The sequence below is a fragment of the Kwoniella botswanensis genome, chromosome 1 (genome assembly GCF_036426115.1).
Source record: "Kwoniella botswanensis chromosome 1, complete sequence".
Taxonomy (NCBI): domain Eukaryota; kingdom Fungi; phylum Basidiomycota; class Tremellomycetes; order Tremellales; family Cryptococcaceae; genus Kwoniella; species Kwoniella botswanensis.
This window is the reverse complement of record NC_088599.1, coordinates 18,060,809-18,088,425: the sequence shown is the minus strand read 5'-3', so window position 1 is coordinate 18,088,425 and position 27,617 is coordinate 18,060,809. Positions and strand designations below refer to the sequence as shown.

Genomic DNA, 27,617 nt, shown 5'->3' with positions numbered 1-27,617 from the left:
CTCTCCTCGCTTTTCGCAGAACTCGGAGACTAGAGGGGAATACGAGCTCGTCATTAACATCTGTTGTGAGGACATATCACGTTTTCTAGCCCAGTTTGGGGAGAAGGAGTGTGGATATTTGCTGATACATTGGAATGAGATAGGCTTACCGGTCAAGAATTAAATAGAATACACACAGGGTCTTCCTGCGAAATGATCAAAAGTGTAGCTGAGATTGCTCTATAAATGTCTGAAGGGGCGGTGAGAGAATAGGACAAGGTTCTCTCAGAACGATTGTGTAGGGAATATCTGCATCTGGTTAAGAGACTAGTAGTATTGATATTGATGATCTAAAAAAGAGGGCGACAAAGAGATCAACCCTATCTTATTCACCCCGTGTTAACACAGTACATCAACCACATCTCAATCGACACAATGCTCAATTGGACTCATGGAGGATAAAGGAATGTCAGCCAATCGGCAAATGCAAGAACAAAGGAAGCCTTAACATAGAAGGATGTAAGTACAAAGGGATGTGTCCTCTATCCTGCGACCACATGTCTAGTATATTGCCAACATACTATGCGCTTTTCATCAACAGCAAGTGATTTATGAACACTCGATAAATTAGATTCAGGGCACTTGATTCTATGACCTGTCTGTTCAAAGTACCGTTCCAAACACTGTACACGAAAATGAGAACAGACGAACATTCGTGTATTATGAATGGATGGACCCGTTGTAGAAATCACATGCATCATACTGTAATAATGACATTCCGTTTCCTTATCTTCACTATGTTTACCTAATTACTTCCACTTTTTATCTTTATCTTTATCTTTATCTGATTCTAAGTCTAATCAATTACCCGCCGTTGTCCTTCCAATAGCTCTCATAACCTCCCCTTCCAACACAGGCAACTTCCTCTCCCCCTCTTTCTTCGGCCCATCCAAGAACCCAGCTCTAACAAGCCAAGCAAGATACAATCCTATGAGATCCAAATCCACTCCGCTCGTCGGGTTATTTCCTCCGGACTGAGCCAACGCTTGAGCATTCCTATCATCCATCTCAGCGGATTTAGTCGATGTTGGCAAATCGTCCAATACGAAATGTAAAAGAGGGAACAAAGCATTATCTTGAGTTTCTAATACGTGATGTTCCAATTTGGTTCTCCATAAGACGTATTCAACTTGTTTGACCTCGTATCCATATACCGATAAAGAAGTTAACAAGTCGTTGAATCGAATTTTAGGATGACCGGTCACTTGAGCGATAGAGAATGGTTGATTGGGTATTTGGTTAAGTGTAGATAAGGAAGCGAGAAGTGCAACGTGATCTACAGGACAGACATTGAGGGAATTGTTTATATCGGGTATGAGACCAAGTTGAAGACATCCTTTGACCATTCGCCAGATGAAGTCATCCGTGTTTGTGACTGCATCGTAAAGTGATAAGAAATTAGTCAGTAAGAGCATCTCGTGAAAAAGAATGTGAACAATCTACGTTGTATTGCGTTGTAGAAGTGATCTGAAAACACCACACTCACCAGCAGTCTTTGAGTCACCTAAGATATAACCCGGTCTAACCGTCCACCCATTCAATCCTCTCTTCGCAGCCTCCATGATCAACCTCTCGCAGACCCACTTCGTCTGTCCATATCCACCTTGCAACCCTTTCTCACCGGCAGTCAAATCATCCGATTCCAAAATCCCATTCTGCTTTTGAGACAACAGTCCATCCGATTTCTTGACGAACTCTTCATTATCCATTACAGCAGTCGAACTGATGAAACTGAATTGTTTGGCTTTTGTCGTTGTACATAGCCTTAAAGCGGTGAGGGTAGATAAGACATTTGCGGATCTTAATTTAGGATATGGATACACCCAGTGTACGATCGCACCATTATGTAACACGGCGTCTGCCTCTTGGGAGATCCTATCCCATTCCGATGCAGATAAACCGAAGTTTGCTTCCGACAGATCACCAATGACAGCTTCTACTTTTCCTTCTTTTACCCAATTCTCATCCCATACTCCCCTACCTTCACCACTATCTCTTAACCTCTGTAATCCCTGTTCGGCAGATTTGGCTCTGACCAAACAGATTACTTTGGCTACTCGTCTGTATAATAGATCTTTGAGGATGAACGCTCCAAGATATCCAGTGGCTCCAGTAAGGAATACAGTGATTTTCTTCTCGTTGAAATCGGAGGGTAGAGGATCGAATTTCTCGGGTAAGTCCTTGACCAGCACTTCAAGATCCGCTGCGTAGTCCACATCCACACCAGCGTCTTTACCGTTATTCTTGGAATCGCCATCTGCACCTCGCAGGTCAGAGTTTCGAAGTTGGTCCACCTCAGCAGCTTGTCCTGCGATAGTAGGTTTGTCAAACACTAATCCTAATGGAGCATTCACCACGAAGGCTTTTCTGATTTCGAAGATCAACCTAGTGGCCAAGATGGAATGTCCACCCATATCGAAGAAGTTCTCGTCCAAACCTACTTGAGGTGGAGGGGAGGGTAAAAGTCTCAACCAGATATCGTGGATAGTCTTTTGGGTGGGGGTCAAGTCGGTGTTGGCAGCTGGCGTAGGAGCGAGGAGGGTAGTGTCGGGGAAAGGTAAAGCAGGTTTATCGATTTTACCATTTGGGTTCAAAGGTAACTTCCTCAAGGGGAAGTAAACCGCCGGAACAGAGTATGAGGGTAATTTCTTTTTAAGGTGTTCTCTGATATCTTTAATCAACCTTCTATATCGTTTAACGCCCTTGATCATTTCAGTCTTGAGATCTTGAGATTCATCTTCATCCCCATTCGCCTCTGAAGAACTCATCAATCCATCTAATTCATCTCCATCAATAGGGACGAAGTACGAGACCAATACTTTCTCTTCATCTTTATCTCTTCTTACCAAGGTGACATTCTCCCTGACCAGAGGATGTCTAGAGAGATGAGTATCGATTTCACCCAATTCAATTCTAAATCCTCGGATCTTAATTTGATCATCCGCTCGACCGGTACATTCCACTCGTCCATCAGGCAAGTATCTACCTAGATCGCCAGATCGGTACATCCTATCTCTAATACCGAACCAATGTTTAGCCGCTTCAGGTTTGGTCTTCACCAAAGTATCTTCCCGTTGAACACCTTCGCCAAACCAATTAGTAACGAATTTCTCCGCTGTAGCAGCAGGGTCGAGGTATCCTTCGGCTAATCCACCGGATCTAACATAGATCTCACCCATCTCGCCCACCGCACAAGGAACATTTCGATCGGTTCGGTTTACCACGAGAAGCTGGACATCGATCATACCTTGACCGGCAGGGATCAAGTCTTTTTGAGTGGAAAGGAAAGAACTATCTTCGTTGACGCTGGGGATAGCAAAGTACGACACAGCTCGTTGAGTTTCGGTGGTACCGTACATATTGATGATGCAGACGTTCTTGGCGAGAGCTTGGAGACGGGTACAATCTCGCTTGGTGAGTACATCGCCAACGAAGAAAGCGTTTTTGAGAGTGGGAATCTGTCGAGTAGCTTGGGCGGAGAGCAACTGACCCATAGCTGTCAAGAAATCAGCCAATGCGCTCGGTCATACGTTTACGAAATCAGCTTACCAGGTGTCAAGTGAGTGACAGTAACTTCACTATCAGCCATCCATTCGGCCAATCGTCCGGGGGTACCGATATCGTCTGCGGTAGGTACGTGCAATTGGGCACCCAAGAACAGAGGAGTAAACACTATGAACGGCAATGTCAGCTGATGAGCTCATATATTCCCGGTGTTGTACGCTGACTCACTATCTCTCTGGATGGGATCATGAGCGATACCACTCAACATGGTATATTTGGAGGTTTCATTAAGACCAAATCGTTTACCCATCCAAGGGAAGAAATGGGTCAAACTGTAATGTCTACCTTTGACTCCCTTGGGGATACCGGTACTTCCAGAAGTGAACGATAAGGTAGCTGGAGAGTCTGGACCTAGTACGACTCCAGCTGGGGTTTGAGCGTATTGATGGTATGGTGATAGTATATCCTCCTCTCCTGATCTGGAACCTGTCACACCATTTTCTGAAAGGGATATAGCCGGTACCAACAGACGGAGATCGAGGTTTTCTTTGATATAGTCTGATACTAAAGGAGCGAGAACACCAGCACTTGAGATGATCAAGAGTGCTCGAGGGGTAGAGACGGACAGATAGACGTTTTGTCTCGATGGTGGATAAGCCGGGTCTATATATTCCGTTTAGCATGTATTCCATTGGGAATTGGAAGGAGATCGTACACTTACCGACTACAGAGAATACACCTCCAGCTTTCAAGATACCCATGACACAAACTACCATCTCCACACTTCTAGCAGCATAAACCATCACCACCTCACCTCGTTGCAAGCCATTCTTCAACAAAGCATGAGCAACAACATTACTAGCCTCGTCAATCTGCCTGTACGTGAATATCCTTCTTCCTCTCGATGGTCCATCCATGATATCTTGACCTTCCTCCAACTCACTTTGCACTACACATACCCTATCCGGGTGAGCCTTAGCATTGGCAGAGAATATATCAGGTATCGCTCCTACAAATCCACACCAATCTAAATCAGCTGTCGGATCCGGTAAAGCCTTAGCTTGAACTGCCGTTCTGAGGGGTAATGATCCGATAGGATGCGAGGGATCTCTCGAGGCTGCAGAGCTTAGTAGCTGTAAGAGTGATTCCAACAATGCCGTTATTCTAGATTGAGTGAATAGCAGGGAGTTGTACGCTAATTTGAGATACAGAGGAGCGAGTGGACTTCTAGTGACTGGGACGTCGGTTTGAGAAGCGAGTAAGAACAGAGTCAAATCTGTTGTAAGAGATGTTGTAGGATCCGATTGGATTTGAGTAGAGTCGAAGAATCGTACTCGGAATAATGGCCCTTCAGGTTTGAGATGGTCCACCAAGCTGTTGATGGGTATACTGTCTTCTGCAGCTTCTTGTTCCCTTTCCATGATCTGTCTTAGGACGTCGAAGAAAGTATTCTCCACGGCGATATCTAGCTTGAGCAATAATGGCTGGGACGTACCCTGAGATGAGGTGCATATCACCATTGATGGGTCGGGGGTGTATCGGAACAGCAAGATGGCGAATGAGGTGAGGAGGATATGGTAGGGCGTAGGTAAGGGTGAAGAAGGGAAGAGAGTCGAGAATTCATAGGTGAGTTTACCAAGAATTGGAGCGAGGTTGGAAGGCAGAGATAGTGTTTGGGTTGACTCGATCAACTTGGCTGGAGCTATTGGATGAAGATGGAGTTATAAGTCAGAGAGGACTATCATACACGTAGTCGTACTCGAGCGTGTTTTGCGGTCATATCGAAGATTACTCACTAGGTCTAGGATAGTCAGTCGGTAACGCCAAACTAGGCAGCGTACCCAACCTCTTACTCCACCTGTCCAGCCGTTGCTTGAGCTCATCCCCCTTTTGGACGGGAGCGTCGTTTGTCACCGTCATGTCGATTCCGTCTTTGTCTTGGTGATGCACAGGTGACAAGACGAGAGGGACGTTCCGGTCTATATAGATGTTGCGGATTGGGGTTTCCAAACCATGCCATACATACATGCTTTTGATTTTTGACTTTTGACTCGGGAGATCATATCCCACGAATGTTATCACTCCCACTCCCCACTCTTCGCATGCACATCGGCGTACACCGCTGTCAAATCCTTTTGAATTAACACCACGTCATGCTCATCTCCGGCAGATCGGATAAATACTCGTAGATATTAAGTTGTAATCCTGTTCGGAGATCCCGTTCAGGCCAAGGGAGCATAGTTACGAGTAGATTAAGACCCGCATGGAGATGAGTTCAATCGCTCTTGAAGGCAACAAAATAAGCATAATTACTGGTGCATACTCGACCAGATAGCATGGCTTCGTCAATCATGTCACTCGAGGCCAAAAAGAGACCTCACATTCTCACCATCGCAGGTGGGTATCTAGCTCAGCTGGAGGAAGTTGTCGAGCTGATGAATCACAATTTGCAGGAAGCGACTCATCCGGAGGTGCAGGTATACAGGTGAGCTAGCCAATGATTAGATCTTGACACGAGCTCATATCATATCTACTGTAACAGGCGGATCTGAAAACGATAGAAGCTTTCGGATGTTATGGATCATCAGTGATAACCGCTCTAACAGCTCAGAATACAGACGGCGTACAGGGTGTACATGAGATACCGGCTGATTTCGTTATACAGCAGGTAAGTTTGTTTCATCCCGATACAACCTCTCTGTTGATTCTCTTCGTTATTAGATCTGTAAGCTGATCATGTTATGATGAATAGTTGAAATCAGTGGTCTCAGACGATTATCCAAGATGTATCAAACTCGGTATGCTCACCAACTCATCCATCATCCTCGCCCTTTCCAAAGAACTCACACAGTTAGATACGATCGTAGTCTTGGATCCAGTCATGATATCCACATCGGGTCATACGCTCTTACCTGAAGATGCTATACAGGCGATGAACGAGTTATATCCCCTTGTGGATTATTTCACGCCGAATATACCGGAAGCCATCAAACTTACTGGTTACTCCTCTCGTACCAGTGAGAGCAGCAGTCAATTGAATCTGGAAGAAATGATTGAATTGGCCAAAATAACCAATACTAAAACCGGTGCCTTCACCGTACTGCTCAAAGGTGGACATACATCCATATCAAGGAGAGAAATATTGGAGATAAGGAAGAAGGAAAAAGGAGATTATGAGATCTTCTGGGAAGAAGGCGATGACGATTTAGATACGATCGAGGTTCTATCACTCTATTCGAGCTACAAACAGATACCTCAAAGCAAAGAGGAGGAGAAAGAACTGGTAGTGGATGTATTAGTGAATAAAGGAGAAGTGGTAGCGTTGTTTGTGGGAAAGAAGATCGATAGTAACAACACGCACGGGACGGGATGTACGTTAAGTACAGCTATTGCTTGTGCTCATGCTACTCAACCAAGGGACGTACCCAGTGAGTGAATTTACATCTAATTACACGAGTCGTCCAAATCCTTTATCAACCGGCAGGCATACCGCTGAATCTTCAAAAATGCTTGTTCTTGCGATAGACGCGAATCTTCGAATATTTAAAAAAGCTATATCATACACCAAAACCGCTATAGCATCTTCATATCCCTTTGGCCATGGCCACGGACCATTGAACCATGCTCATCTAAGTGTGAAAAGAGCTTTACCACCGTGAGTGGGCCTTTTGATCGGGTGATAGACCTATACTGATTATGGTTTTACTTTCTCTTTTAGTCCCACCAAATATAACCCCCATCCATTTGTATCGCACCTGATCCAGTCGAATCTACCATTGTGGAAATCATACGTGAGTTATCTTCCACCATCTCCTCCGAGAAACACTTTACTCATCCATATTGCAATGTTCAGGTAAAACACCCATTTGTCGTACAATTAGGTAAAGGCACATTACCCAAAGAATGTTTTGAGCATTATATCAAACAGGACTATCATTATTTGAGACACTGTACGTATCAGCTCACGTATCATTTTGCATTAGGGAGCTTTAGCTGATGACACCGCTGTTCAGATGCCCGAGCACATGCTTTGGGAGCGTACAAAGCAAACACGTTCGAAGATATCAAAGCGTTCACAGATATTGCTGGGCATATAGCGAGGGAATCTGAGATGCACGTCAGTGTGAGTACATGTCTTATGTAGTATACTCATATGTCCATATAAGTCCTTTCTAGCTGATTTTGGATTCTGATTCATGGAATGACTAGTACTGCGAATCCTTCGGTATCACCCTTGACCAACTGCAATCCACACCCGAATCAGCTCCCTGCGCAGCCTATGCCCGATATATCATTGATATTGGTACTCAAGGTGATATACTCGATTTGTATATGTCTGTAGCATCCTGCTTGATAGGATATGGTGAAGTCGGATTATGGTTGAAGAAGCAGGTAGAACTTGGGGAAGCCAAGATGGAAGGGAATTTGTATAAGAAATGGATGGAGGATTACAGTGGGAAAGACTTTTTGCAAGCTGTTGAAAAAGGTATAGGTGAGTCCTAAGCAAACTCTCTTTCTTTGCATTCCACATCAGCTCTTGCAGTCTAATTTACTGAACTTCAATCTGAATTTGGCTCTGTCGTAGAAAACCTCGAACGTAGGATAGCGGAAGATCCACCTACCGAAGCTAGATTGGCGAGATTGACGGCGATATGGCATGAATGCGTGAGGTTGGAGAGTGCCTTTTGGGATATGGGATTGAATCTGATCAAGTAGAGTGAAATAGAGATAGATAGATAGAGATGTATGCATAGAAGAGTAAATACTCCCAAGAATAGATATAGTAGCTTGGCAGTGGAAGTGATACTGTCAGACAGTCATTCAGCTCATCATGAGTATCTAGGTCATACTTTCATGTCCGAGAACGGATGTCATGGCAAACGTAATGCACTCAGCTAGTCCACACACAATTCGTGGACTATCTTATTCACCTGTATGTATATGATTGTATTCATTGTTTGATATTGCTATTTGATTCTCATACAACTCCTTCGGCAATCATGTCTTTCTGATACCATATTAGATTCGCCCATGTATGAATCATATGGACGAATCTAAGCTTTCACTTTCTTGTTCTCCTCTTCTCCTTCAACGGTTTCATCCGCCTTACGTTTCGTCCCGGCAGCTGCTGCTGGAACGGCCTCAGCAGGTTTCTCGTCGTCGGCCGCTGGTGTAGCTTCGTCGTCTTCATCCTCAGAATCTTCATCAGGTTGTTCGGTCTGTCGTACAGTGATGGGCATGAACATCAGCATTGACAGTTCTGCGATAGATCAGTATCAAGTTCAGAAGAATACTCACTTCGTAGAACTTCTTCAATACATTCACATGATCAATCTCCTCTCCTTCATCATCATCATCATCTTCATCGTACTCCTCCTCGTCATCATCCTCTTCGCCATACTCCTCTTCATCATCATCCTCGTCGTCTTCTACATCGTACTCTTCATCGTCTTCTTCTTCATCTTGTTCATCTTCTACGACTGGTACAGGTTCGTCAGGCTTGGTAGTACCGTTCGTATCCTAATAGTACCATCCGGTAAGTATACGGAGTGGCTTTCTATGAATCTGAACGTAATGAAATCTGTGCGATTTGACTCACCTTCTCTGCTTGAGTTGATTTTTGCTCGACTTCTGCTTGCTTATCTTCCACGGCGACAGCTATGAGCATCATTCATAGTCTATGTTAGTGAGTGATCAGCAAGGATAGTGACAAGAGATAACACACGTTTTTGAGCTTCTTCTGTTGACATGTTGGGCTAATTCTGGTTCAGATAATCACACGATGAGACTGGTCCAAAGAGAGGAGACTTTGTTTGAAATATGATGAGCTGTACGATGAGCGATATTGTATAGGGGATGCGGTATCGTTTCTCATAACCCAGTTGGATCCCTCCCCGCATACTCGTACCTCTTTGCAAAGGATCAACTCCACCCGCAACAAGCAATAACCCAGCCGGCTATCAACACATCATCATCACAATCGATCCCAATGATCAGGTACAACAGCACCCGTGGAAAAGTGGAGGTGGAGCACACACGATCCTATCCAACGGAAGATTCACTTCTTGATGAAGATATGATGTCTTTGCTACCTACTTATCTGTTACTTTTCATAGAGACACTTATAGAATCATATACATAGATATAGACCTATAGACATGCCTAGGAAGACACGAGGGGGAACGCCAGAACCTGCTGGAGGGTATAGAGAGCTAAACGAAGAAGATCCAGAGGCTTGGCCGTTATTAGTGGCTTTTGATCTTGAGTGGGTTGGTCCTTGTACAGATATCCAGAGACCTGTGGATTAGAAGCTGATTTCGATCTTTATTCTCATAGCTATACATTATGGGATCTCTGGATAGACGTAAGAGCCCAAGAATCATCTTGGATGCGTAGACCGAAGAGGATGTTAGCTGATGATTTGGTTTGGTTTAGACACATATAAGTCCGCCGATTAAGAGGAAAGGCGATGTGTTGAATCAACTGGTAGACCGGTCAGTGGCTTCTCGCTTTATATCATCCCAGTTTCGTGATCATTATCATATAATTCAAAGATATAAATAGGAAGCTGATATACCAGCCGATCAGCCGCGGTCAAGATCTCTCATTTTATAGAGAAGTTCCCTCCATTCTTGCAGAGTTGAAACGAAGGAGGATACATGTTGCTGCGGCGTCACGGACAAGTGCACCTGAGTTGTGAGCTTCTTAATTCACAACGTTTCCCATGTCGGAATATAGCTCATATACTGTCTGAAGAGCGAGAGAAGCGTTGGGTATGTTGTTGTTACCTTCTGAAGAAGGTGGTGATCATGTTAGGGCTATAACGTATTTCAACACTGTAAGTGATAGATATACAGTTACAGCTAGCTTGTGTCACTATCAATTCCACCAGAGTATCAACTGACACATTAATCACTCTCCCCCTTGTTAGATGGAAATATATCCAGGTGAATCAAACCCTGTTGTATCATAATCCATCATCGCTTACTGAAAATTATCGTATAGGATCGAAATTGAGACATTTCAAAGAGATACATAGGAAGACAGGTATACCGTACGATCAAATGGTGAGTTATCAGTTCCTCTTGATATACTTCTTCCAGTCATGTTCTTCGGCTTGTTATCGTTCAGTCTGATCATATTGAAGGCTGATCACTCAATTATACGCATCTAGCTATTCTTCGATGACGAGCATAGGAACTACGAAGTAGAATCTCTAGGCGTGACGATGCAGCTCGTACCTTCCAGTGGGACAGATAGAAAGCTGTGGAATGATGGATTAACGCTATGGAGGAAGCGGAGGGGAATCAAGATTATCAGACCATGAAGATACATAGAGAAGATGGGTCCTCTATTCATGCGTAAGCGTGAAGCATATATGCATCTTATCGATCATTCCGCCGGTGATGTCCTCCGCATCCTTCCCTGCTGCTTCAGCCTCTCAGGTCAAGCAAGATCAAAACAATGGTAAGTTTTTCTTCGAAACCTCGCACGCTCTGACTTGCGGATCGAGCGCAGACCGTTGGTGCTATCACATTATGTGAATCATTAAAACACTTGAAAGCATCAAGATTCATGCATACTCGCGTACAGTGTACTATGGATCGCCAGGTGCATGGACTGCCAACAGTATAGCCCCAGGTCTGTGCGTCAATGTGCGTGCGTGGGTGTGTGTGTTTGTATGTCTGTGCGAGATGTATGGTCCCATACGTTGATCCTCAATCAAGTTTGGTTGTCTTTCACATCCCATGACCCAATCAACTTTATTCCATCTTCTACTGACATATGATCTTATACATCTCCCGCTGTTCAACACCCTAAGAGATATGACGAAAGAGACGATGCCGCCCATCCCGACTGATCCATATACCAGTCGGTTCCTACCACTCCGAGAATGGTTGGATCAAATGCCCCATGTGAGATCGATCTCATTCTACTCATCAGACTGATACGTTATTACCTACAGCATGAATGCATATCACATTCAGATCCGAGAATGGTTCCGACAAGAAGATGAATATGGGATATCCAATAGAACCAAGATGGAGATTCAAGCATGTAGAAGAGCAGGGAGAGGTACTTCGGAGAGATGGTCGGACAAGGAACTGGATGATCATACAGTTATGGAAGCTCTCTATGAGGTGAGTATGAATCGATAGTAAAGTGGTCCACTGGGCTGATACAGTTATACTGTAATATAGTTCAAATTGGGATGTCCACGCGGTTCAACCTTACCTATAGCTCAAAGAGATAACACTTTTGGTTTTTCATGGATAGCTTGGAATCATGGTGAGGCGACGTTAGGTTAACTATCCACCCCTCTATGTTTGTGTAACATACCTTCTGATGGACATGAGATGCGATCTTACCTTGCTTTCAGCCTCTCGAACAGCCGGAGCAAGGAGACGACCATTCTCACTTAAAGAATGCATCTTCGTGGTAGATTCATGTATAGAGTACTGGCATAGTCAGATTATCGAATGGAGGGATCATCCGGAGATATTCACAGATCATATCAAGGAGTTCTGTCAGGATATGTGAGTTGACATATACAAGGCTTACAAAGAGCTACCGTCATTTACTGATCTCCTACTCCAGTCTCGACGCATGTCTCTTATCGGAAGATCTCCTTGAGGTATTGGATCCACACACGATGTTGCTCAACCGTAGAGTCCGAGATGTTTTCGAAGGTTATGTCTACTGGATCAAGGTTAGAAAGACCTTAGATAGACTGGTGGAATTAGGCTTGGAAGATGGTGGTAAGAAAGCTACAGTACAGGTTCTTACACGTGGACGGATCCAGGATGAATATACGAAATTACAGATGATCATCACTCATCTTCAGAAGATGAGCCGGAAAGCTCTTCAGATGGACTTTGCAATGGGAAGAGGTAGGATATACATCGAACCATATAGCGTGAGTGAGCTTTGAGCCGTCCTATATGGGGCCAGGGGTTTTGATCCAACGCCGCTAACGATTGAATCAATTTGTGATACAGAGAACCTCTTTCTTGACGAGATACGATGAATACGACCACGACGGTTTGTTCTGCCTTAGTCGATCGATTGAACACCTCAGGAAAACGTCCTATGTGGACTATCTCTTAGCAGGTCTGAGCGGACTTTATGGACGAGAGGATAAAACCAAATGGGGATTTTGGCATTTCAGTATGTTCTCATATCCTCACGGAACCTGTTGCATAACTCACCGATCATCATGAACATACTCTACCGTAGTGCTGGAATACGAGCAAGAACTGCCCAAGCATCCAGAATGGCCAAAGATGTTAGGTAATCACACTCAAAGATTGCTAGGTGAGTACCTCGGGTGTTCTTGAGATAAATCAAAATAGTAGTTAACATCCCGTGAACCATCGGTTCTTACCAATCAACATAGGGGAAGCTTCAATGATCTCCGATGCTATTGAGGTAACCGCATGGATAACCAAAGAAGGTGATTTCGTCAAGAAATCAGAAGATATCCACTGGTACACCGAAATGAAACCGCAAATAGATATCATCTACAAGATTTTCGCTTATCGTACTCCCGCAATCAAAGAGCTGAAATACAACTATCTGTTGCAAGATGATATCGGTGAAAGGTTGATGAAACAATGGTACCAGTATTCGAAGATGGTATATAACAAGGATTTAGATGAGTTATTCAATCTCAATGACAGGGTTGCCAGATGGATTCCGACTGGACCTGATACAAGTCTGGAGAGTGGAATGTCGGAGATGAAGCTTGGTGAAAATAGGAAAAGATTCGCTCAATCAGGTCATTCATACCTCAAACTCAATTCCGATTCGCCATCTCAGAAAGTCAAGACGAGACCGGACCGTTCGATGGAGATGACAGTTGCGAACATACAAGATCCAAATTCACCAGCAGATAATTTTCACACGAGACACGAAACGAATGACGGCCCAAGCATCATCTTCAAGATAAACAACAAACAGATGAAATTGGTTCGAAGATTGTTCAGTACAGCTTCGGAAGTCGAAGGGCAAGGTCAAGTGAGATGGGATGACATTTATAAAGTGAGTGAGGGACCTCGCGACCCTGAACTTATAAGAGGTTTTGACTGATGTGTTTTTTATGTCGGGCTTGTAGCTCATGAAGCGTATTGGATTCAGGCAAGTCATCCTTTTCAAGTAATCATAACATTTGACAACGGAACAAGCCAACTGATAAGAGAAAGACGAACAGGGTAGAAGATGTTGGCGGATCGATTATTCGGTTCGTCCCACCCAACAACGCCGGAATACCATTCAACGAGCATCGCCCTCACCCTGAGGTCTCCTTGAACGCTATTAGGTATAGAGCATTTGGGGAAAGATTGAACAAGAGATGTGAGTATGATTTGAGATTGATTGGATCGTACCCATCCGAGATTCGAAATGAGATAGCTGACACTGTGCTTCATATGGTAGACGGATGGTCCATTGATTGGTTCGAACGAGTATCACAGGAAGGATGAAGGAGGGGCATTGGGATGAAACACCGATTATTTGGGTAGGATATGAGTTCAGGTCTACTACGAGTAGTGTAGCAAATTGAATTGATATTGTCATTGACGAGATTTCGGTCGGTCATATCCCATGTATCATGTAACATGTTTATTGAAATGAAAATGATGACTACAATTTAAGAGGTTTGTGATTATACATGAGTCATCTTCGGCGAGCAAGAAGGCAAGAGACCTCATATATTATTGCAAGTTGAAATCGCATCATTACTTGGTATCACAATAAAACCTCCCATGCGGTATTTTTCATCATCATCATTAGACATTACACGGTGCCACAGGTTACTTCAGCTGAGAAATGGTTGTTTCTGTTTTACACAAAATACATGATTGATTGGTTTAACACATATATATCACTAAATGTACGAGTACAGTACAAATGTGTTATCTTAAAAGATAAGAAAGAAAGTATGAAAGTATTACGAGTGAAGGATGTATCCACAATGTAATGTAATGTAAAATGAAATAACGTCTCTTCATTCTGCTTCCAGTGTTGCTTTTTGTTTTAAGTTCAATTTACACTTCTTTTGTTCGTGAACTCCACGCTTCTTTCGGTTTCTTTACTTCGAATCGGAATCGATCTTCACATCCTTCCAACCTACGCTTCGCTCTTCGTGATTCATACTATCGATATCTTTTGGTTTTTTCTTCTCCTTTCTTCCTTCTCCACAATGTCGTCTGAACTAATCTCTGTCTCTAGAACCCAGAGAACCATAGATACCTCTACCATCCGGACCATGGCCTTGAGGAGCCTCAACCCACCATTCAGGCAAAGTCCATGGTCCAGTCTCGTCGTGGGTGTGGAGGAAGAGAAGTACGTAGGTGAAACCGATCTTGGCGATGCTGCGGAGATAAGGAATGGTAGAGCACAATCAGCTCTGTCAATTGTAGAGAGGATAAGTCCGTAATGAACATGTCGACTCACACGTCAAGTACACCGTAGGCGATGATCTCAGCATCGACAGTGATCTTGTTTGCACCTTCGCTTAAACCAAAAACGATAGGGTAGGCCATCCAGACACTAAAACGGAAGACATAGAGTCGGCTATGGGCATTGTACGTCCGATGAAAATGGAAAAAGAGCTCACAGGAAAGTACCAGCTGCAAGAAGGGTGAAAAGCCCTTTCGTATTTCTAGGTCGATAGTTGGCAGCTACATCCATCATATAACTTGTCAGCTTCATTGTGATCACCATTTAAGAGATAATGAATATCGTCGAACATACCTTTCAGACCATTGGTAAATAATATACCCCAGATAACCAAGAACGCAAAAGAGCTAACACCGAACCAACCCCATCTTGCTCTCTCCCCTGCCGCCCATCTAGCAGGGGTAATAGCGGAGAACAATCCCGTGACGATCATAAACACATCGCTAAGGATGACGGCGAGTGTACTTGCTGGAGAAAGTCCGGCGAGAGATGCGAGAGAGAGTAACAAGAGTGGGGTGGTGAATAACCAATCGATATATCTGGCCCAGTACAGTTGACGATAGAAGTGATGGAGAGAACCTTGGACACCGTGGTTGTGGATTGGAACGAAGTAGACTCCGAGACCTGTTGACATGGCGAGGTAGGATACCATAGCGATGGTGAGGACGAGTGAGGAGATACTATATATTATCAAATGGAGGATTAGCGTGGATAATTCCATGTGAATTGATTGACAAGGAGAGAAAGATGAGGACAGAGACGAGCTTGATCATTTGGGTAAGGTAAGTGAATTTGAGTCTTAACTCACCCGTAGAAGTATCGGTTCCTTCTCTCAGCTCTCACAGTCAAGAAGAGCACACCGACCAAAGCGATAGTGAAGAGAGTGAAGAACACCCAAAGGGCAGTGTGGCCCACGTTGGTTGCATGGAGGAGGTGGACATCGGGTCTTGGCTATACGATTGTAAGGTAAAAGAGTCAGCATGAAAGTTGAGAGATAGAGAAGAGAGGTAAATTGACTCACGAAAGTATCGGTTGGTAGAGGTAGGTGGGAAGGATGACCATGATGGTGAGTATGGGTTCCACCGGGAGGGTCGACCGAGATGGTGGTTGTTGGGATGGGGTGGATGGAAGTAGGTCTGAATTCGGCAAAGTAGTCCATCTTATCTGTGTCTATATCGCTAATCACTTGATATGTAGATGATATATGCAGAGTGATGATCAGATGGTGGCGAGATGAAGAGTGGAAGAAGGATTAAGAATATTGATGACTTCTAATCGGTACGAGTAGTGATCATCTGACCGCAGTACCGAGTTAGAAGCAAGATTACCTTTGCATTCCTCACTCCAGTCAACCACACGTCATTCCCACCTGGGGTCTCCACATTCCTCATTCCTCTGCCAAGTGACATCACCCGGATCACCTCGTCTCACCGCTGTTCCTGGCATGTGGCGTGGCACAGATATGGATTCAATTCGCACAGACACTTGATATGTCTTCGAGGATGTAACAAACACTTCACTGGGTTCGATCGCAGAAATAAATTGTACACATGCGATTTCCGATAACAATCTTTCCAGTCAGAATCAACAGGCCACAAAATATACATGGACTGACTGGATCGTCTGGTTCACCTACCTTCTTCTCTGAGACATCTTCTGTCGATTCATCTTTGCACGAGTGGTCTTCTTCTTGTTTGTTGTCCTTGCGATCTTCAGCCATAAGTTAACTTTGTTGTCCTTCCTATCTTTCCTATCTTTGTTGTCATTCCTGCCGTTCTTATCCCTCTTACCTTGCTCCCGGTCACCTTGTTGGCCTCATTCTTCATATCATCGAGCTCCCTCATCTCAACTCCCTTCTTAGTTAGTGTCATCTTCGGCTCTTTCCCACAACCATTCTCCAGACAGTGCGCCACACCCTCGGCAGCCTCAGTGGTCTCTCGCTTGAACCCCGGCAGATACGCTTGAACAGCAGATGCAGTTACCTTCTGGTATGGCCTGACGCAACTATGTACTAATGTATCGAGATCAAATTCGGTATCCTCCTCAGATATGCCTGGGTATGTAAGTGTCAGAGTATCTTTGACTTTCTCATTGACAGGCGATTGATTGTCGGGAGTGGATGGTCCCCTCGAAGCTGAGTAGAGTCAAGAGAAATGTGATCGGCAGGTTTGAAGAATTGTAAGAGGTGGTTCTTGATTCGTTCTTTAGTCGCATTGATGAATTCGATCCAGGCATCACATTGACCTATCTCAACCCACGATCAAATCAGCACGTCCGATGCCTCGTCGCTATCATCTATACGAGCTTTGAGAGTAACATCTGGAGCTTGTAATCAGACATCAGTATGCTATTGAAGGATGCGGATTCTACAGGAGTTTTTTGAAAATGTAGGAGATTTTGAATATTGACTGACTATCAGTAATCAATTCCGCAAGATACTTCCACCCCTTCCTAGACGCCTCGAAGAATGCACCCCTCATACTACCTTGAGAGCTTCCCATATGGCTGGATCGGTCTGAATAAGGTTATGAAAGAAGTTGTATATGCTATAAAGCATTCAGATCATCTTGTAGAGAGTGAATCGAGTTTTGTGGGATGGTAGGATAAGATTGTATGAAGGAACGTATTGACATACTTTGTTATAAAATGGCTCAATCATATACAGTACATCGACATAACACCAGTACAACATGTTTTCTTCTTGTGTTCTCTCATTCCCCTGATCTCCCATCCGGCTCCGTCAGTGGTCATCAACCCAATCAACTTGTCAAAAGTTGACATGAGTTGACTCATCCGCCGAGAGGTTGCTGTACACCTCGTGGAATTCTCTTGAAGAAGGGTGCAGGTCCATCCAAAGGATATCTGTAGTGGTCTAAATTGTAACCGAGGTGGATCGAAAGGAAGGTGTGATCCTCGACTGTGAAATATCGGTACTGTGGTATTGAACCGCAAAATTCACAGAAAAACGGGTCAAAGCGTTCTCTCACTCTATCAAGCGAAGGAAGAAGACTCCTAGATTTCCATGAGATACTGGCAAGCAATACACGCATGGGGAAAAGCAAAAGCAAAAGCAAGAGGAAAAGCACAGACTTCGAAAAACAGGATCGATCACGCGTCCTATTTTAAGCCAATTGGACATTAGGCTACCTAATGATTACGACTTTAGTGCATGGTGACGTTTATGCTAGGTGATCGACAATCATCTACATGCTATATACATTTAACGCGTTATATACCGTACTTTGTCGATCTATCAAAACTTTAAAAAAGATAGAATGCAACAAGAGGCTTGATCGCGCGCCCCTCATCTTCTTCAGATCGGGGACAATTTTTACACTTTCTTGGCTTGTCATCCTGTATACGGGCAGGTTTGCTGTTAAGCTACGCGATACAATCCATCAGAGTGAGGACCACGTTATCCATGTGATGATTTGTCACGAATGCATGTGTGTGAGTGTATGAACCATTTGAAATTGACATCATCACTTCAACCGTGATCACATCAATACACACGTGAATACATGCTCTGCTTTCCTTTGATAGAGAATCTGATCAAATCCACAATACGGGACCAGCTGTAAGCCAATGCATGGATTTGTTCCAACGTCACTCCACAAGAAGAAACGTTCGAGAATGGAGAAAGGTTTGATCGCACGTCCCTCTTTTAAGCCTATCAAAGGAAAGGACAAAGGCTATGAACTCAGAGCGCCCCTGCTACATCCCCAATCGTACTTAGCTACGAGACCTTCTTCCTCCGTGACTACACATGGACGATGGGAATCAACCAACTTTTGGAGGACAAAGCACGTAACGAAAAAGTGAAACTTTTCTAGGCGACTGAAAGGTCTGATCACCAGTCTCTTTATGATAGCCGGTATCGAGACAAGGCTTGTGTATACGTTAAGAACAGATGATACCCTCATGTCCAACCATTACGCTAGGTGATCGAGATACCACACATGCAACTACAGTGTATGACAGTACGAACAAAACAATCCAATTTGAAATCTAGCAACACGATCGTTGAAACAGGATTAAAGGTATTTTCCATTTCCCATTTCCTAAAAAACTGCTCACTCGGATATCAGATTAACATCAGACGATAATTTCCTTGATAGTCACCAGTATAGACATCATGGAAAGAACTCGTACTCTCAACTAGGCAAGGTAAAGTACCCAGATATAAATAAGGTTATCAAAAATATCTACCTGTAGATATCCTGCGGAAAATTGATCGCGCGTCCGGCCGACAACCTGATTTTCCCCCTAACGATCGGTACAGTATGGGGTGACTGTGATGGGCAATGCTAATCTGTTAAAATACGTATCGTATACCTTCAAGCTACGCGACCTATTTCTTTGCTTCTCGGAATATGAAGACCGATCACGACCCGAGTCAAACATGCAAGATGCCGTACATCAAAACTTTTATTGAATCAACACATCTGAACAATTGATAAGATACATAAGATCATGAAGTACGTTATGTGTATACAATCGAACCGTATATCAAAATCGTAACCTAATCTATCGACCTCTACTCAAAGTCCTAAAATGGGTTCTAGCTCTTCTCAGTATATTCCCCTGGGCTATTGCAGTTGAATTACCATTACCCCATCCCTTTGGCATACCTCCAAGTCTCTTGTCCATACCACCATCGAATATGCTATTTCCGCTATCTCCACCATTCACATGTCCATTTGGCCTACCATTCATATCACCATTCTCATCCTTGGTTTCATCCGAAAACCCACTCTCATCCCCTGCCTCTACAATTTCATCCACCTCCCTCTCCTGAACTTTCCCATCTTTGATAAACATCGTCGGACCCTGTCCAAAACCTCCTTCCACCCACTTGCCCACCCGCTCAGCAGCAGCATGAGAATCCCTTTTGTACCGTACCAGATACCCTTGTAAAGCCGAGACTGATACTGTGCCTTCGGGAATCGCCGCTGCGAACTTCTTACTCAAGGCGGAAAGATCTTCGCCATCATCTACACGAGAAGTAGTTGAATGGAAGGGTTTCTCAGCGTTGAGACTCGAGTTGTTGGTGGTAGGGACCGAGTTGCGAGGATCATATTGGACCCGAGCTCGGAAGAAGTGAACGAAAAGATTACGAGCTTGTTCTTGAGTGGCATGCTTGAATTCGATCCACACGTCACATCGACCTGTCAAGGGGAATCAGCAGCTGTTTCGAGTTTGGTCTCATATGCAGAGTCAAGGGATAAGCCGACTCACCAGGCCTACACAAAGCAGGATCAATCTTGTCTTTCCAATTGGTAGTACAGAATAATAACCTTCCTTCTGAACTGGCTACACCATCTAGAGCATTCAACAGACCGGATAAAGTGATAGTAGCTCCGCTATTAGGTGGGAACATTCCTGGATCATCGTTATCTTCTTCTTTCTGCTCTGTGTTGGGGTTGTGTTCACCTTGTTGCGGTGTGGTTCGTCTCTTGCTACGGGATAACTTTCGTTTTTCAAAGGCACAATCACTGGAAGCACAGTCAGCGAGTGAAGCCTAGACTACATCGTCAATGTATGAAGATGGAACGATCAGTACTCACATATCCTCCATTAGTAATATACATCGACTGGGGCAATCCTGCATAAGACTACTGAGGGTATCATCGTCCAAGCTATATGAACCCAAGTTGCATCAGCTGTTGCCCATGTTGAGCTTCAATAGAAACATATAGCCGTTCCGTTGCCACTCACTATCGACCACCAATGTTTACAATGTAGATATCCAACCTCAGCTGAGCAGCAAGAGCACTGACTGTATACCAGCTCAATCAGTCCATCATTCCTCTTGTGATATGATTTTAGGCCAACTCACTCAAGCTACTTTTTCCACTGCCCGGTTCACCATATAGCAAATAACCACGTCTATGCGGTACACCTCTTTCCTCATAGAAATCCCTCTCAGCCAAGAACTCAGTCGCATCTGCCAATAACCATTCCTTGACTCCATCAGGTAAGATGATTGAATCCCATGGTCTCATTGTTCTAGTCGATTTCTTATACCACGAGCCATGTTCGGGTGAGTATATTGATATAGCACGTTTGGGGAGTTGAGCAAGGTATTCCTTCCGAGCGGTCTGGATGAGGGAAGTGAAGATGTCATGGGTGCCTAGGAAGGTGCTGTGATGGCCAGGGAGTGTCGAAGTCAGTGACCTACCATCGAGACTGGGAAAAGAGTCGAAGGATGTTGTCATATAACGAGAGTACTTACGACATGATGAGCCATTTTCTCTGATTAATGGCGAACGACGATAATCCATCATTCTTGATCTGAAATTGAATAGTTTTATTTTGGAATTGCATGTATTGGCTGATAGCTACAGGCATGCAAATGATTAAACATACTGCAGAAAGCTATGAAAGGATGAAAATAACTCACTGCTGGAAGGTTCAACATGCAACACCGCATCTTTCTCCTCATCTTCATCGCTCTCATAATCATCCGACTCTGAATCATACATATCTCGGTGCATGCGTCGCAAGCGGCGAGCTTGACCATTCCCTCGATTATTTCTAGGTCGTTTAGCAGCGAGATGTATATGTCTCGGAGCAGCTCTGCCAGTAGGATAAACCGCTTCCATCAAGTTGGTCTTGATGGTGTAGCGAGCAGGATCGAAGTGTTGTGGTTGAGATGACGTGGAGGGAAGCATGATAGGTGCGTGTGTTTCCAGGTATTGAGATACCCAATCGTACGCTTCGTCATGGTATGATATGGTGGCGGTGATGAAAAAGCCTGTCCGATTGAAGACCGTATCAATTTAAGTCCGCATGTCTGATGATACAGCGGATTCCAGAAATGATGCAACAGCAGACTTACTATCGGCGAAAGTACTCCATACGGATGTAGCAGTCCTCCTACTGAACTCAAAGAATGTGCCCGCTAACAATACTCTCATTCCGTCCAGTACCATTGGATTAGCTTGAAGACTTTCGAAGAAGCTGATGAAGAAATGCCAGATGAGAGCGACGATGTTCATCTTGATAGATCTTGTGGTGAGAGGTGGGTTGTTCAGATGTATTGTGGTGTACAGGTATGTATGATAGGAGTGGAATGAAGAGAAAGAACGATCGATGATTGATGGTTAATGTGTAAAATGGAGAGGTGACATGACGGTGGGTGAGTCAACCACGACCTTGCATGACGATGTGCCGGATCCGAGTGTCATCTTTAATCTCCGGAGGGGGTCTTTTGGGATGCACAGACCGTCTTCAACAACACAGCATCAGCCGAATCACCGAGTACCAATTCATATCCCGATTGATTCTTGTATTTCCTCGATGGTCATGCGGATATCATCCTGTAAAACCCATTCCCTTCGGAGTTTGAATCGCTCAATGGCGTGTCGTATCCACTCATCTCTCAATTGAACAGGCGGAGATAGGTGAAAGGGTGCAGGTGGAGACTGTGACGAGTCTCAGCTTGTTCAGACATACAAATACGAGAGAAAGGAACAACACTCACGGTGATGTTCTTGGCTACGGTCTGCCAGAATCCCTTCCAGTTCCATCCTGCATCTCTCTCTAAGAGCGATTGGACTTCCTCGACCCACTCTTTCTCCCATGCATCTCCTCCTGACCCTAATCTCTGTATGATCATATCCTTCACATCTGAGATTGACTCTTCTACCCTTTCTTGAGATGCGCGTAGAGTATCGTATATCCTTGGAAGAGTAGGTGATGAGAAGAAATTGTGATTGATTGATATACACTGGTCATTCGCCAGATCAGTACGTGGACTGGGTCAGAAAAGAAGGGGGAGTTGCAACTCACAAAATCAAGATTGACCACTTGATGATGCCATCCACTAGGTACAAATATGATCTCCCCTTCCTATGTATTATACAGTGTTAGCACAAAACTCAGCCACGAGTCATGCAGATTCACCTGCTGAAGTATCTTGATCGCCCGACCTTCATCTTCCAAATCCCTCACGTCAAAAACCAGTTCTCCATGCTGATCTTTCACCCCATCTAGTCGATCAGGAGGGAACAACCACCATACTTTCCTACCAACTACATTAGCTGACCAGGAGTAGGATCCATAGACATCTCTGTGGAGCGGTGTATAAGTGAGAGGAGGACCGAGGTAGGTGAATCTGAAATCCGATGTGGAAGCGGATGAACTATTAGTCCTTCCTTTGTGATGGCGAGAATCAGGTGTGTAGGATGGATTGAGCCAGTCATCTATGATACATTGTCATCAACCAGATCATTTGGATTAGACATTCTTATAACATATGCACAAATATAGGCAGAGAAGAAGGACATACCTCTAAGACAATCCGGTACTTCATAAACCTCATTCACACTTCTTCCCTCACTTTCTATCTCAGCCATCAAATGCCAATCTTTTACATACAGTCCCCTTCCCTTGCCCTCTTCCCACAGGTCCAGTACCTCACCAAGAGGCCTTTCGGTCCTTTCGAATTCTGAGAATTGCTGTTGAAGGGTATTGGCAACTGGCACGATGTGATGGGCGTACGGTCTGAGTGCAGATAAGTTTGGTAAAGATACTGTTTCGTCGGCGGATGAGATTCGGAACTTGGCGGAAGATGACCATTTCGATGTAGCGAGTGGTGAGAGCAAGAAAGGTTTATTGTGGATGAGATGATGATTCTGTCAACATCATGTTGTTTAGCAGGAGGCCACATGTAGAAAGTAAGGCAATGCAAAACTTACTAGGAAATCATCGTAGGATAAGTCGTCATAGGTCGGTATCTCCCTTGTAGGGATATCAGTCGCTAGTCGATCGATTTCATCTTGCTGTTTGGCAGAGATGCCAGTCCAGTTAGCCATGTAGAGCAATCTGAAGGAATTGGCGATGGATATGAGACGATTCTGAGATATCTTGACTTGACAACGGTAAAACAGAAATTGCTGCAACTTTGGTTCCGGCGGAAAATACGATCATTCAGGAGATCATGTCAAAAGCACAACCCAACTTGCTCAGTGGCAGGGGAAGATCATCTATGACTTCTTACACTTGCGGTTGTATGAATGATACTGAAATGTGATCATGACAAGCCTATTCCTTAGTGTCTTTGTATAACAGATATGTTTTACAGCTTTTTCGAAAGACCGATGTCGCGCTCACTCTCAGGGATCTTCGTGCTCATGATTCGGTGCACGGACAAACGCGTATATATCCTGTTGCTACTGCTGCTAGTCACCATCACGATCACGAGTGTCTACCAGATTCATATAAGGAAAGTCCATCCTCATGTCAATACATTTCCTCGTCTTTCCTTTCTTCTCATCTTCCACACTACAAGTCAAGAATGTTCAATGGCTCCGTACAAAATGACGAAGACCAAAGAACCACGACCTATCAATTATACCGAATTGTTTCTACCGTTGAAAGATTGGCAGACTTACCAATCGCCGGCTGTAAGTGAGTTCTCTGGAAGGAAGAGATATTAGCTAACTCATATTGCTTCTTCCTTTTTCGGAGTAGTACATTGACTGGCTAGCTACCAGGGACCAGTCTGGAAACACCAATAGGGCCAAGATACGAGCAGAGATAGAGGTGATTGAAGCAGATAGAGATTTGAGCAGGGAGGAAAAAGACCGAAAGATAGATGAGGAACTCTTTGATCGATTCGACTACGATGTGAGCTGCATACTGTACTATTGCTTTCGTTAGTCAGAAGGGGCACAACTGACTGGTGTCTTGCGATCTTACTCAAAATTGGGGATGCGTTGTCCTCCCAATCAAAATCTGCCTAGACCAAGCAGAGAGACCTTTTCCTATGGTTACACCTGGGTAGCTTGGAGACAAGGTATGTTCAGTACAGTTCTGATACACCCACGATGCATATGCCTTTCCTCCAGCTCAACTGGTTTCAATGGCTCATCTGGTAGAACTGATATCTAGCTGCAATGTACGCCGGTGCTCGACTGCCGATTCAGACTTTGACGGAAATTCAAGAACTGGTAGAAACCAATATGAATTACGCTGCAACAACTCTGAGAAGATGGCGTGATGATCCTGCCTATTTTGCAGATCACTGCAACGAGCTCTGTGTGTGAGAGTGAGTCAACAAACCACCATCAAAAATCAAATCTCATTGGGTTCTCCATTGACTGAGTGAACGATGACAGCTTCGGCGCTGGAGAGGATCCACCAAATCAGATTCACGTTTTAGGTAAAGTGAATGCTTGGCGTCATGACGAATTTCTATCCTGGCGCAACCTGAATGAGGTTCTGAAGGACCTCAAGCGAATGGGACTTTCCAACATCTGTCGCAACGCATGTCAACAAGTGAAATCGGAGGGACGGATCAAAGATGCTTATCGAGATGTGATGATTACCCTCACCATACATATCGCCAGGCAGCAGGTTGCCTTCCAAACGGCATTCGCATTAGGTAGAGGATCCGAATTTACTGTTACTACCAATGTATGTCTGTCCCTCTAGGATCGAGTCCGTGAGACTACATATCTCTAGCTTGTCCAGTACTCTTGCTAAATCAATCATTGTTCATATGCAGGCTTGGGACAGCTTTGCGGGAAGATTGAAAGGCATGATGGAAGGGTTTAGCAACTTCAAGCTCAATATGGACTACCAAGACCTCAAAATGGTTTCTCATCTCGATTACATGCTCGCTGGACTCAGCAAGATGCCGGGTTTGACAAGTAAGAACGCGGGAAAGCATTTTTCGCACTTTTGTAGGTGCTTCCTTGACCATCATATACATGTTTTTACCTATCCCCGATTTGTGAGATTATTAATTGACGATTGGATGTAGTGCTGGAATACGAGCAAGCTATCAAAATGGATCCTCTGATATTAAATCAGATCTCGGCTTACACACAACAGACCATAGGTAAGTCAGATCCATAGAGAGGAGGTAACCTAAGTGTACTGATCGTTTCGTTCAGGCTCATTGACGATGTCCTTTGACATATTCGACTCAATATTGGCATTCTTCCACAGCGAGGATCATATACCACCCTCCTCTACCTTTACTGAGAGATACCATAGGCTGATCGACGAGAGCACGAAATGTTATACGATCTTCGAAGAGGCCGATATCCCAACTATTCGCCGGATCGAAGTGGAAAAACATATAACGCCGCATTTAGTCAATAATCTATGGAAGGATTACGATAATCTCTCGCTCCGACTTTCTCGTCAAACAGTCAGCAAGCTACTTCGATTGGAGCCGGCTTTAAAAAAACCCAAGCCTCATTGGGTACGAGAGATAGTAATTCGAGATACCTCTTTTCCCGTGACGGATATGCCTCTATCCACTTCAGGTCACACCTTCCTCAAGACGGAGGCAGTCACATCAGAAGATAAGAAGAAGACTCGTGGATTCGCCAATGTTACTGACGAGATCATTGACGCACAAGTTGCGATATCAAGATTACAAATCCAACCCGATCCGTGCGAAAACTCAGTGAGGTTTCAGGTTAATAACAAGCAGATGAAGTTGGTATGCAAGCTCTTCAGTAAAGCTACCGACCATGAAGGCCAAGGACAAGTCAAGTGGGACGATATATGTAAAGTGAGTGTACAGTCAGTCAGTCATCTTCAAGACGGACTTTAAGCTGATGCAAATGATTAGTTGATGAAACGTACTGGTTTCAGGTAAGCTCCGACCAGATATCTGAAAGCACTGATGAACGACCACTGCTAATTGACTCTACAACCAGAGTTGACGAAGTCGGAGGTTCTATCGTAAGATTCGTACCTCCCAATAACGCCGGTCAACCCTTCCTGGAACATCGTCCTCATCCGGGCAACAGTATCGGTGCGATCAGGTGTCGAGCATTCGGGCAAGGCCTGAAGGAGAGATGTGAGTCGCATCATTATCTCTATTTTTCACCTCCATTAGACCTCCTATCACTGTTTCCGACTTGGTATTGTGCTGATGTACCAGTAAATGGCTGGACCGCGGAATGGTTCCAACGTGTTACGGTGGATGTTTGATGACCTTATGAGAGAATTACACTGTACATAGATCTACTCACGAATGATGTATTCAGTATCCCTACCGCAATTTTTGGGTATACGCTGCCTAGCTGTGTGTCGCTGTTTTTCCATCAACGTCTGGGAAGCTAACACCCACCTGTGGAGCATCAAACAGGAAGCTTTGACTTTACAGACTGGTATCAATCGTTGCTCAATCTTTCTAGCCGGAAGCGAAGAAGATTGGAAGGATAGTCAAACACGTTGGAAGCTTTGCAGCATGAGAACGTTCCTTCCACCGCATGGATCCACTTGATCTGTTATCATTTTATTTCAACGTTCGGGCACAATGCAGGATGGGTTGGCCCAGAATAGATTATGCCAAGACATCGTTGTTCTCTCATCAATTAGCAGATAACTTGTGCAGTCGCTCTATCTAACTCTCCTGTATAGATTGGAGCGAGAAAGGATTCGACATGGGAACCATAAAACGTGCGATCATCACCGTGCGCTAGCGCTCTAGCCAACCTGTCGTAATCTGGTAGCAGCCTCTTCAAATTGCAGTTCGTGGTGAGGTTTTGATAGTCTGAGGAACACTCTCCCGGATCGACATCAACACGCACGCGACCAAGTATGCTTTTGTCTGATGGTTGGTTGGTGACATGCACATGATCGAT

General features: G+C 44.4%; 9 protein-coding genes across 9 annotated transcripts; 4 read left to right on the top strand and 5 right to left on the bottom strand.

Annotated features, from left to right (window-relative positions):
- Positions 1-839: 839 nt before the first annotated feature.
- L199_006825 (L-aminoadipate-semialdehyde dehydrogenase) lies at positions 840-5,463 on the bottom strand (the record flags this gene model as incomplete). The annotated part of the gene is made up of 6 exons (XM_064892522.1): positions 840-1,414; positions 1,526-3,535; positions 3,589-3,711; positions 3,772-4,206; positions 4,265-5,245; positions 5,340-5,463. The coding sequence occupies 6 exons, from the start codon at positions 5,461-5,463 to the stop codon at positions 840-842; spliced, it is 4,248 nt and encodes a 1,415-aa protein (XP_064748594.1).
- Positions 5,464-5,879: 416 nt separating this feature from the next.
- Positions 5,880-8,259, top strand: L199_006824 (phosphomethylpyrimidine kinase; the record flags this gene model as incomplete). The annotated part of the gene is made up of 10 exons (XM_064892521.1): positions 5,880-5,940; positions 5,997-6,028; positions 6,086-6,211; positions 6,296-6,971; positions 7,069-7,198; positions 7,262-7,334; positions 7,397-7,493; positions 7,557-7,666; positions 7,753-8,035; positions 8,129-8,259. The coding sequence occupies 10 exons, from the start codon at positions 5,880-5,882 to the stop codon at positions 8,257-8,259; spliced, it is 1,719 nt and encodes a 572-aa protein (XP_064748593.1).
- A 338-nt stretch (positions 8,260-8,597) lies between these two features.
- L199_006823 (uncharacterized protein) lies at positions 8,598-9,293 on the bottom strand (the record flags this gene model as incomplete). Its single annotated transcript, XM_064892520.1, has 4 exons — positions 8,598-8,762; positions 8,842-9,063; positions 9,143-9,201; positions 9,269-9,293. 4 exons carry the CDS (start codon positions 9,291-9,293, stop codon positions 8,598-8,600), a joined length of 471 nt encoding a protein of 156 aa, XP_064748592.1.
- A 408-nt stretch (positions 9,294-9,701) lies between these two features.
- On the top strand, positions 9,702-10,870 carry L199_006822 (magnesium-dependent phosphatase-1; the record flags this gene model as incomplete). The annotated part of the gene is made up of 8 exons (XM_064892519.1): positions 9,702-9,808; positions 9,880-9,907; positions 9,979-10,037; positions 10,132-10,239; positions 10,300-10,381; positions 10,475-10,490; positions 10,549-10,610; positions 10,718-10,870. The coding sequence occupies 8 exons, from the start codon at positions 9,702-9,704 to the stop codon at positions 10,868-10,870; spliced, it is 615 nt and encodes a 204-aa protein (XP_064748591.1).
- Positions 10,871-11,369: 499 nt separating this feature from the next.
- Positions 11,370-14,024, top strand: L199_006821 (uncharacterized protein; the record flags this gene model as incomplete). Its single annotated transcript, XM_064892518.1, has 11 exons — positions 11,370-11,459; positions 11,532-11,684; positions 11,745-11,832; positions 11,924-12,080; positions 12,142-12,460; positions 12,543-12,711; positions 12,781-12,858; positions 12,941-13,584; positions 13,658-13,680; positions 13,754-13,896; positions 13,978-14,024. 11 exons carry the CDS (start codon positions 11,370-11,372, stop codon positions 14,022-14,024), a joined length of 1,911 nt encoding a protein of 636 aa, XP_064748590.1.
- A 731-nt stretch (positions 14,025-14,755) lies between these two features.
- Positions 14,756-16,162, bottom strand: L199_006820 (uncharacterized protein; the record flags this gene model as incomplete). The annotated part of the gene is made up of 6 exons (XM_064892517.1): positions 14,756-14,915; positions 14,998-15,093; positions 15,161-15,224; positions 15,298-15,683; positions 15,812-15,954; positions 16,025-16,162. 6 exons carry the CDS (start codon positions 16,160-16,162, stop codon positions 14,756-14,758), a joined length of 987 nt encoding a protein of 328 aa, XP_064748589.1.
- A 3,368-nt stretch (positions 16,163-19,530) lies between these two features.
- L199_006819 (uncharacterized protein) lies at positions 19,531-22,004 on the bottom strand (the record flags this gene model as incomplete). The annotated part of the gene is made up of 8 exons (XM_064892516.1): positions 19,531-20,171; positions 20,242-20,498; positions 20,571-20,642; positions 20,722-20,782; positions 20,843-21,147; positions 21,239-21,344; positions 21,407-21,760; positions 21,845-22,004. The coding sequence occupies 8 exons, from the start codon at positions 22,002-22,004 to the stop codon at positions 19,531-19,533; spliced, it is 1,956 nt and encodes a 651-aa protein (XP_064748588.1).
- Positions 22,005-22,274: 270 nt separating this feature from the next.
- On the bottom strand, positions 22,275-23,822 carry L199_006818 (uncharacterized protein; the record flags this gene model as incomplete). The annotated part of the gene is made up of 6 exons (XM_064892515.1): positions 22,275-22,430; positions 22,490-22,735; positions 22,798-22,857; positions 22,912-23,210; positions 23,297-23,642; positions 23,706-23,822. The coding sequence occupies 6 exons, from the start codon at positions 23,820-23,822 to the stop codon at positions 22,275-22,277; spliced, it is 1,224 nt and encodes a 407-aa protein (XP_064748587.1).
- Positions 23,823-24,326: 504 nt separating this feature from the next.
- On the top strand, positions 24,327-26,961 carry L199_006817 (uncharacterized protein; the record flags this gene model as incomplete). Its single annotated transcript, XM_064892514.1, has 11 exons — positions 24,327-24,413; positions 24,481-24,552; positions 24,670-24,805; positions 24,901-25,051; positions 25,128-25,425; positions 25,517-25,694; positions 25,775-25,852; positions 25,908-26,536; positions 26,597-26,619; positions 26,685-26,827; positions 26,912-26,961. The coding sequence occupies 11 exons, from the start codon at positions 24,327-24,329 to the stop codon at positions 26,959-26,961; spliced, it is 1,845 nt and encodes a 614-aa protein (XP_064748586.1).
- Between the last annotated feature and the right edge of the window lie 656 nt (positions 26,962-27,617).